Genomic DNA, 10623 nt, shown 5'->3' with positions numbered 1-10623 from the left:
TATGATTCCCGCCTCCAACCTAACAACTATACTACATTTAACACATGTATCGGTACCAGTAAAGGAGGTAGGGGAGTAACCAAACATGAGACAATTAGAGCAGGAAATAGCACCCGAGGGTGGGGAAAGAGCCATGGCTAGCTATCAAGCTAAAGTAGCTACCGTTAGCAAACCCGAAAAGAGTGTAGGCAACTGTGGAGTTACAGTCGCTAAGAGAAGGAGAGTTTGTGAGTGCTTAAGCTGTAGTAACGTGTGATTACAACGTCAGGCAGTTGCCGTGATCAAGAGTTTTAAAACGATCGATTAAGTTAAGATAATAAGCTATCAGCAACAGAACAGGCACACGGGATACCCGGAGATGACAACAACAACCGGAAGTTACAACATGCTTACCGCAATAGTGGTCCGTGTAGAAACGATGCAGAACACGTCACCTCCTGGGTTATTGTCTGGTCCTTTTCCCTGTGTTTTTCCTCCTGTCGTTAGTTTCCCTGGTGTGTCTAGTTGTCTGATTGTGTTCACCTGCTGTGGCCCTCAGAAACTTGGGACAAGTAATTTGACTGAAACCTTAAAACTGAAATAACTGACTTCTAGGGTTAACTTTGATTTAAACATTTGTAGAATACTAAGAGCTTTATTGAGTAGGTTTAACTGTATTAAGGGTTAAACTCATAACTTTATAACTTAGGGTTTAATGTAATTGTAAAACCATTGGGCCACTGAAAAGACAATAACAACTCAGGAGTGAGCCAGTCTCGATTGAGGCCCCATCAGCTCTGATCTGCGGCCACTTCTCCCCCAGAAACTGTATTTAAGGCCCCGGCCCCACGAGGACGAAAACGGTCGTTTGCGTCACTGTTTAGTGTCATATAGACCGTTTGGCCACACGAGGACGACCGAATATGACAGTAAACAACTGCAGAAACGATAACGGGTCCCAAGGTGGATAGAACGACATACGCAACACTCTGGGGGGTCCAACGGCTCCGTGTGTGCGCCCTATACGATCATTTTCTGATAATGATGACCAGTGTTGGGACTAAGTAGTTGCGTTACTGTAACGCAACTACTCTTTGCGGTAACTAATAACGTTACTATTTACCTATTCCCATTAAGTACGCCGTTATAGTTACTGTGATTTAAATTGGTGCGTTACTACGTTACATTATGTGATGGAACTGAACCGAATCTCCCTGCGGATGTAACTTACAGGCGAATACAGCAATGTCCTCTCACAGCACCATGGAAAAGTGAAAGTAACCAGAGAGGAGTGATGATTGGTTAACGCGGAGTTACATTTCAGGGTAAGCCAATCAGAGACAGAGTTGGGCGGGTCTTGCCTTATGGGGAAAATACACAGACACACAAACACTTGCTAACACACACACATACACGGCAACGCCCACCACCACCAGCACACACACACACACACACACACACACACACACACACACACACTGGCAGATGCAAGTGTCAGCGAGAGCAGCAGCGCATTTACAACTTGGAGATATAACCACTATTTTCAATTTGTGGGGATAAAGGACGCAACAAATATTACGGTCAAATGTAAACTGTGTGCAGGACAGAAAGCATTGTCCACATCGAATAACAGAAATGCTAATCTCCTGAAGCACCTAAGCAATGTACATGAGGCTATAAAACTAGTCGTCAAAGACCCCACCGTCTCAACCACCGGCAGTGACCCAGATGGAGCAACACCATCTTAACAGCCAAAAAACGATTTTTTTAAATCGCCACATGTCACCCAGAGTTAACTAAACAGATTGATTGCCAGGTATGTTGTTGAGGACATGCTGCCCATCGCAACGGTCGAGTTGCGAGTTGTTGGTCTAGTGCACTTAGAACTTGATTGTTGAGGCTACAATAAAGATGCCTGTCAAAATGTCTAAACATATCTTTTGTGTTTTATTGTTCCACTACATTTCATAATGATAATTGCTACAATGATGGGGAGTTGTCTTTTCTCTTACTGTCCAACAGAACTACACAAACAGTTGTATTTGTATTGTTATTATTTTTTTAAGTAAAGTAACTTGTTACTAGTTACTTTTATAATTTAGTAACTAATAAAGTAACTTTTTTTTAAAAAGTAACATTTTTTGAGAGCAGTAACTATAACTATTACTAGTTACTTTTTAACACTGATGATGATGCAATAGCCCCGCCTCTCCCCACCTCTGCTGCTCACCCCCGCGTCAAAGTAAACTGCACACTGAATTCCAATTATTTATATTTCTCTCGTTATGGACATAAACGCGAGTGAAGTCTAATCTGACAGGACGGAGACACGCAGCTCTACTCACCTGCAGCTCCTCCCGCTGTGATGCAGCGGTGAACGGAGCAAAACACACACTTCAAGTCAGATCATCACCCTTAGCTATTTTAATTACCTCTCAAACTACCTAAACTAGTTATAAATATGTTTATTTTTACTGTGGGCCGGGTCACTCATTACTGGATCATTTGCTGCATGAGACAGACACTGACGCTGTCCGAAGAGAGGGAGGAAAAAGAGAGGAAGGTTTAAACTTTAATACACGTTGACTGGCGAAAAACTCTGCCCGGTTCCCTCGGCCCCCACCGCGGAGAATAAACAGAATGGCAACCATGACAACCATGCTTCTTCGCTGCTTTTGTGGAGGAAGTTACAGCGCCACGCAGTAGCGTAGGCAGAAATGTACTTTAGGGTGAGCCTGTAAAAAATAGCTTATTTTTTTTGCGCATCAGAAGCTAACAACAATCCCTGCCGGTACCGGTGGCAGATTACTTTTAGAATACTTTTGGAATACTTTCTTTCCCCATAACAGATGGGTATGTTTTGGGGAACAGGAGACACGTATTTTACTGTTTTAATGGCTTATCAAGAGCACAAACACAACATATTGGTGTCATTCTGGACAGCTCTCTCATCTGCACCCCACATAAAAAACATCACCCGGACTGCATTCTTTGTACTGTCTTAAAACCTTTCCTTAGAATATGTTATGAATTGTAAGGTGTCCTTGGGTGCTTTGAAAGGCGCCCCTAAATAGAATGAATTATCATTATTATTTATTATTATTATTATCTGAAACAGTAATAAGAATATGCAACTTTTAAAACTTTTTCCAGTCACTTGCCCCATGCATTCAGCAGCAACAGGCCATTCACTTTGATTTTATCCCGTTATAAATGACATCATTTCGACAATAAATAAATGCTATAAACGTTATCTTGCACATTTTATCTAACCATCTCCGTTTCTAACTTTCAATATATTTTAAAAGAGATGTCTCTCTCTCTCATCTGCGTGCGGGGCCTCACAGACACGCTGCATCTCTATGGCGGCAAATCTCTGTCATAAATCGCGAGGGCATATGAGATCCACGCCAGCACAATTCAAGCAGCCGCGGACATATATTATTTTCGCGAGCACTAAAACGGCACTCGCGCGAGAGCAATATTGAAGCCTGCAGGGGAGAAACATGCCTTGAGCATGTGCATCATCTACATGAGCTCTCCTTGGTCTCCTGCGCTCTCGCGAGCAATTCCTGTTCTTCTGCTCGTGAAACTCTGGCCTGCTCTCGCGCGTTGAGAAATGTTAGGAAGTGAGCGTACCGTGTCCCAGTAACGCCAAATCTAATTGGTTACACCCCTCCTCTTTTATGATTGGCCGTTTTCAAATGAAGGGGGATATCGGAGCGGGAAAGCCCCGCAGAAGAAGAATGGCTGACGACAAGGAGGTACGTACAAAAACTGGTACTTTTAGCTATGCATATATAAATAAATGGTTTAACATAACTATAATTTTATCTGCTTGACGGGCATTTAAGATATTTACATTGCATTATTTACAAGCCACGGTATAAGAAGAAAGTGACACAGCTGTCTGCCCGCAATAATAAAAGTTAGCTAAAGTTAACTGTTAGCAGATCTGGATAAACAAGACGACATGTCTTTGCACTGTGATTGTGACAATCAATTTGACTATTTCTTCTTTGTGTCTGTTTTAGATAGATAGATAGATAGATAGATAGATAGATAGATAGATAGATAGATAGATAGATAGATAGATAGATAGATACTTTATTTGTCATTGTAACAAGTACAGCGAAATTACATCGACTCAAAGTCAAAGTGCCAGTGCGCAACAACAAGACAATAATTTAAAAACAGCAGGACAGTATAGACAGTATAGGAAGACATGATCCATTTACACTTGAAGCGTTATTCGTCTAAAGTGTTCATTTATGTGCATTGTCCCTATTGAAATAAATGATTAAATGAAAAATGCTATCTATTTTAACAGATAGAGTTACAACATGCTGCCAGGCGTGTCGTTGAGTTGCTGAGAAGTGCCTTGGCTGAACCAACTTCTCAAAATCGTAAGTGAAACTAGGGGGAAATCACTTGTCTTCACAGATTCATCTAATGGTCAGTCGTTTACAAAACATTACAGCTGCAGTCTTGGCCGGCGGAAGCACGCCGAGGTGTTTCAGTGACAGTTTTCCCAACCTATATTAAAACCAGAGTGAAAAACTGAATTTCCCCATGGGGGATAATTAAAGGTTCATCTTCTTCTTGTTCTTCTTCTATTTATTTTTCAGGGCTTGTGACTATCTGGGTAATGTTTAATTAATTAAGCCTTTATATATTCTAACTACTTTACGTATTTAGTACTCAGTTTATTTAGATTCTAGGGAATCATAGACATCTTTAAATTGTGTTCACAGATGAAGTACAGGTTCAGGGAGAGCAGGTGGAGGTGGGCAACAGACAGCCTACTATACAGGGACAGCAGCAGTCTGCTCTTGGCAACAGGCAGCAGGCTGGGACAAGGCAGCGTCAGGCAGTCCAGGGTCAGAAGCAACAAAGGACCCCTGGCTTTCCTTCTACAGCAGGAAATACAGTGGACCAAAATATGGCCAGGTTTGGATCCGTTAGGAAATAAAGATAGTTCTGAACTGAATTGCCATTGTAATAACTCGGCAATTGACTATAATTCAGGGTATTTTTTCATAGAAATTAACGCTCTTCGGATTGTTTAGAATGAATATATTGCTTCTTAAATGCCTCTCTTACACATTGTTTTCAACTCCTCAGGGCTTTCCCCGGCCTATTCAAATCGGGTAAAAGTTATACCCCATCTCCCAAAAGAAGGGCTGTTAGGTCAACCCCAATCCAGTTCTTTCTGCTCAATAAGAGCACAGAAAGAACACCAAAGTCATCGGATGAAATGGTCCTTCTCCAGGCTGGACTTGGCAGGAGGACTCTCAATATCCCCGAAAATGCTGACCACTCCCAGGTAAGATAGAACAAATAATAAGGGAAGGAGTCAAGATAATATAAGAAGCACTTTATTGATCCCAATTTGGGGACATTTTTTATGTATTACTGTAGTTTCCCAATCCACTGAAGTACTACTGGTCACAAATCAGCTTCAACAGTGGTGACATGTGTGGAGGGTTATAGTTCTAACTGCACACTTGTTTTGCTCTTCCAGCATAGATATCCTATATACTTATGGAATCATATTCCAAAAGGGTACCATTGGAAGGGGCCCAGTGTGCGAAAAAGCACACGTCCCACCGTCCGGGACGTGTTATTTACAATAACGGACAAGTAGATCTTGTAATTGACTTGTCCGGTGGACAAGTGACGTTTTTCGCCCTCATTTATTGACAAATTATTGACAAATTAAGTTTACAAAAGGCAGAACTCATTCGCAAATTGTCCGTGTCCGACATTGTTCGTTTAGAAATGTTAGTTTCGGTTCTGCTTGTCAATTCCTAAGGAAATGCATCTCGCCGCTTTCTGTACTGAGACAGGGGCATGGCGTGGCGGGACGTGTAGCACAGTGGCAGGGTTGGGAAGCAAAACTCGGTTCCGAGTAGGAACAAATAACAATTGTCAGGTCCCGGGATTAATAAGAGTTGTGAGGACAGGACGCGAGGCCGAACCCCGCGGACCGCAGCTCTCTCTCTCTCTCTATGCTCCGGATCAGCTGATCGCTGCAGCTCAGCGTCTCTCTCTCTCTCTCTCTCTCTCTCTCTTTCTACACACAGCGGATCCGCTGCCCGTTTAACAGCCTCATCTTTGTCAAACTTTCTTATGTTCTTTCTTTAACACGTAATGAAGATTATTAAGCGTTTTAGCTCCTGTGTTGTTAATATTGACCGCCATTTCCTTTATGAAGTGAAACAGCCTCCCTGTCTGTGTCCTCGCGTTTTCCTCACATCCCCGGACCCCCAGACTCGGAGGAGCACAGGGATGTCAGTATTGTTTATGAAGCAGGGTATAGAAAGTACATTATTGAAATGAACATACTATTTATTTACTTTTACAAACAGTGAGCAGCTGGGCAGCTGCACCATGTGTATTGCAGGACATGTGTAAGCGTGCAAGCTTCTTTAAGTTGTAGAAAAGCGTACGCCTATAGGCTATGAAAATAATGTATTATTATTATTAGGCCTATAGTGTTGGACATGTGTGGTTGGACTCTGTCTCACAGGCAGGTTGCAGCATGTGTGTTGCCATATTTTCCATTCTGGACAAGTGAAAAATGTATTCGGACAAGTAAATTGCCAAACTCACTTGTCCATGGACAAGTACTCTCTAAAAACTTTTTCTCACACTGGGGCCTGGATGCTACATAAAGCTGCTGGTAAGATACAATCTCCCTTATTAAATTCAACTGTGGTCTAGTATTTCTGCAGTTAAATCCTATTTATACCCTCTATCTTCTCCTACAATAGCTGCTCTTATAATAGCTCATTAATGCCCTTGATGGTTAGCATATTTAGCTACCCTCTTGTTTTTAGCAATCTTGTTAAAATCAACTGCCTCCCCTAGAACATTCTGTGCATTAAATAACATCAACTTGTTTGTATTCCCACATAGGAGGATCAGGTCAGCGGAAATTAAGTGTTTTGGCACCTGAGGCAGAGGGTTACACGGGGGCCTAACTTGCCAAAGCTTTAGGTGGAAAAGGCTGTCTATATAATGCCCATCCAGGACACTTTGGACACCTCCCCCTTGCCCTACTCATCGAAGGAGTTCGAAAATATGCCAAAAGCCAGATGTGCCACGTGTCATCTAAGCATGCCTGTCCAGCTGTTGGCTTTACATGCACAAGAGTGTGAACCAAGCAGCTGTTCTGACTGCTTGGATCTGGAACCGGTAATGTTATTCCACAAATAACTATGCAGGATCATTATCATCCTGAATCAACAGCTTTTTTAACTGGTTACGATTTTCAGGATCTGGACCCAGATTGTAAGAAATGTAAGCTCACTAATATTGTAGGTGTTTGTTTCTAAACAATTTTCATTGTATGTGTCATTAATTGGCAGTCTTTCTACATTTTATTATAGGTTTCTCCAAGTGTGCTCCCGTGTAGGACCTCCTGCTCTAAAATCGATATTAAGGTAAAATCAGGGCATTATTTATCAATTACATTATTGCAGATGATGAAGGTTTCTGCGTCTCAGTAATTCACTTGAATATTTGCTCTGCTTTTCTGTATTTTTAAAGGTGGCCTGTCCATTGTGCTCAGAGTTATTTCCTGAATATTTGGTTGAAATACATGCCAGCACTTGTAGAGAAAGGTTTTTTTTTCTCCTATTATGCACATTCTTTATATATATTTTTTTCTTGCAGTGTTAGATATTGTAAACCATGATTAAGGCATGCCCCATTGAAATGTTTTTTCCCTCATCAGTACATTGCAGTCGACACAAATTATCGATTTGGAAGAACATGCCAGTGAAGAACTGACAGGGCGAGAGAAAAGGTAATATGCTTAAAATGTACCTGTAATTGCTTATTTTAAACAAAAACGTCCTGCAGTTATTGTGTTCACTATTTGTGTTAATTGTACTGTTCATCAGTTGCCCTGCATTGTTATTATTATGCCTTGAATATCATTTAAAAGACGCCACTTTACATCAGTCAGGGGTCGTCAGTTTACTCAATGATACAAAAGGGGTCTCTTAAGGGAAAACGTTTTGGATCATGTTGTCTAATCAACTTCTAATTGTTTCCTTCAAGTCTTGCTGAAGCCATCGAAAGACTTAGTGGACGAGTGGACACAACGACACTCTTTAATGTTAGTGTCACTAGGGAGGACATGTTTGAAAGGGGTTTAGGGCAGTGGAGACGTCAGAAGAGGTCTTCTCCCAAAAAAAACCTCCGAGTATCTTTCATTGGAGAGTCTGGAATTGACCATGGGGGTCTCAGGAAAGAATTCTTAACAGGTATATGTTTACCTCCTTATAATAAATGAAAATATTCCTCAGTGTGTGGCGGTTCTCTGGTTGCATGCAATTTATGTGCTTGCACAGGTTAAGGGCTTTGCATGACGCGTGCTGTTCTTTAACATATACAGTGGTCTAATTGAGATTATCAATGTATTGATCCACTTTTCCTTTCAATTATAGAAATGATGGCAGGTGTTGAAAGGAAGTTTTTTCAGGGAGGGAGTACAGGGAAAACCCCCAAGTACTCAATTACTGACTACCACAAAGAGCATTTCAAGTATGTAGAATTGTGTTCTGCAATGTCTTTTCGATGTTTATTTCATTTATTAATAATGTCTATGCATTGATTAAACTTTGTTAATGCAGGACAGCTGGAGAGATTATGGCATTCAGTATAGTACAAGGTGGTCCTCCACCTAACTTTTTCAGAGAGTGGTGCTTTGGATACATATCCACTGGGGAGATTGATAGAGATTCCATTTCCAAGGAAGATGTGACTGATCCAGAGCTCAGCCAGCTTATGGAAGAGGTAATATTTGTCTTCTCCTCAGATACTCCTTCATATAACATGACGTTTGTTTTAGTATGGTTGACACACACACCTCTTTGTAGTGTGAATATTTTCTAATTCTTAAAATAAGCTAAGGCTCCCATGACTTACTGTGTGATACTGTTTTTCTAATTGCAAAGGTTGAGATAGCTGAACCTGAAGCTATGTACGACCTTCTGGATCGGATAACAGGGTGTCCGCGGGGTCTTAAAAAGTATTAAAAGTTGATAAATCAATTTAGTGAAAATTAAGGCTTTTAAAAAGTATTAAAAAGTATTAAAAAGTATTAAACGGCATTTTCCAAGGTATTAAGAAGTCCCACAGCAACGACAACATGAAACACCCTTTAATTTACTGAAACGACATGTCTGGAAACCCCCTCAAGGCGGCCCCATGCATAGCGCGCCGTAAAATGCTGCTTCTTATTTTAAGTTTCGTTGCCTTGCTCCGCTCTGTGGGGGGGGGGGGGGGGGGGGGGTCCCAAGGTGGGTAGACCGGCATACGCAACGCTCTGGGGGTCCAACGGCTCCGTGTGTAAGCCCTATATGATCATTTTCTGATTACGATGAAATAGCCCGCCTCCCTCTCCCCACGTCTCCTGCTGCTGCTGGGCTGTCAGAAGAGGGGGAGGAAAAGAGAGGAAGTCACCGTTTATTAAATATTATTATACAGAGAACAGAGTCGTCATCAATTTGTTTTAAAGCTCAATAAATAACAAAGAAGACCTCTGACCGGCACTTTTCTAATTTTGTACGGAAGATTTAAACTTTAATGGACATGTTGACCGGCGGAACATTTTTTTTTACGGAAACTCTGCCGCACGGTCCCCTCGTTCCTTGGAAGAGGCGGAGAGGTGGGTGTTTTTCATCTGCTGGTGGACTACCTGAGAGAGATACAGCAGGAGAACACGCCGTCCACCGCGGAGAATAAATAGAAGGGCAACCATGGCAACCATGTTCCGGGGTCTTCTTCGCTGCTTTTGGTGTATTTTGTGGCGGCAGCAGCGCCACTTACAGGCCTGACATATGTACTACATCATTTCCAGCATTTGCAGCGGTCTAGTGTGAACGGACATATTAATGAATCGAATGCGTGTGAACGGAAGACTTTTTTGCGTTTGCGTATGCGTTTTACCGTATGCGTCCTCGTGGGGTCGGAGTCTAAGCCAAACTATATCCGGTCACAGAGATCTGCTATTTTAAAGTAAAGTCAACACATATAGACCCTAATATAGTCTATATTAAGAACGAGAAAAGTCTTAACATATATATCCTTTTTTGTAAACATATGACAAATGTGTGAGGGTGATGACGTCAGAGCATCGTCCTATGTGCCAGGGCTTAGCCCCGGACAGCCCCAGCCCAATTTAACCCCTGGGTATTTGTGAGGGAGCTCCTATGGCATTACCCCGCTGAAGCTCACCAAAGTTTGATATAATTCATAGTTCAAAGTTTTGTCAATTGTTTTGTTTATTGGTCAAATACTGGTTTCTAATGGTTTCTGATGAGTTTTAGTGGAATGAAAGAGCACAGAGTACAGAAGCAACAAAGCAGCATACTGCATTAAACCTGACCTTCACAGAGAGGTTGAAGTTCATGTGGAAAGGAGGCTTCAGTAGTCTGTCTGCACTCTGTTTAGTTGTGCTATCTTCCAATCAATATAGTCAATGTGAGGTAAAGTGTGTCGCCAATGTAACCGGTTAGAACTCAAAGTTGCGATGAGGTCTTAAAATGTATGGAAAGGGTCTTAAAAAAGGTCTTAAAAGGTATTAAATTTGACTTCAGGATTCCTGCATATACCCTGGATAATAGCATG

At 41.7% G+C, this 10623-nt stretch overlaps 2 protein-coding genes across 2 annotated transcripts; both read left to right on the top strand.

The window, feature by feature from the left end:
• Positions 1 to 3345: 3345 nt before the first annotated feature.
• LOC307016219 (uncharacterized protein) lies at positions 3346 to 5615 on the top strand (the record flags this gene model as incomplete). Its single annotated transcript, XM_079645262.1, has 6 exons — positions 3346 to 3743; positions 4310 to 4385; positions 4608 to 4624; positions 4734 to 4929; positions 5104 to 5305; positions 5504 to 5615. The coding sequence occupies exons 1-6, from the start codon at positions 3666 to 3668 to the stop codon at positions 5613 to 5615; spliced, it is 681 nt and encodes a 226-aa protein (XP_079501388.1). The 5' UTR covers positions 3346 to 3665.
• A 1021-nt stretch (positions 5616 to 6636) lies between these two features.
• Positions 6637 to 9029, top strand: LOC307016218 (G2/M phase-specific E3 ubiquitin-protein ligase-like; the record flags this gene model as incomplete). Its single annotated transcript, XM_079645261.1, has 10 exons — positions 6637 to 6664; positions 6901 to 7179; positions 7260 to 7284; positions 7374 to 7427; positions 7534 to 7607; positions 7721 to 7792; positions 8050 to 8255; positions 8439 to 8535; positions 8625 to 8787; positions 8949 to 9029. Exons 2-10 carry the CDS (start codon positions 7127 to 7129, stop codon positions 9027 to 9029), a joined length of 825 nt encoding a protein of 274 aa, XP_079501387.1. The 5' UTR covers positions 6637 to 6664; positions 6901 to 7126.
• Between the last annotated feature and the right edge of the window lie 1594 nt (positions 9030 to 10623).

This window comes from Notothenia rossii, assembly GCF_949606895.1.
Source record: "Notothenia rossii genome assembly, chromosome: 8".
In the NCBI taxonomy this organism is placed as follows: Eukaryota; Metazoa; Chordata; class Actinopteri; order Perciformes; family Nototheniidae; genus Notothenia; species Notothenia rossii.
Note: the sequence above shows the minus strand (reverse complement) of the source record. Positions and strands in the feature narration are given on the sequence as shown.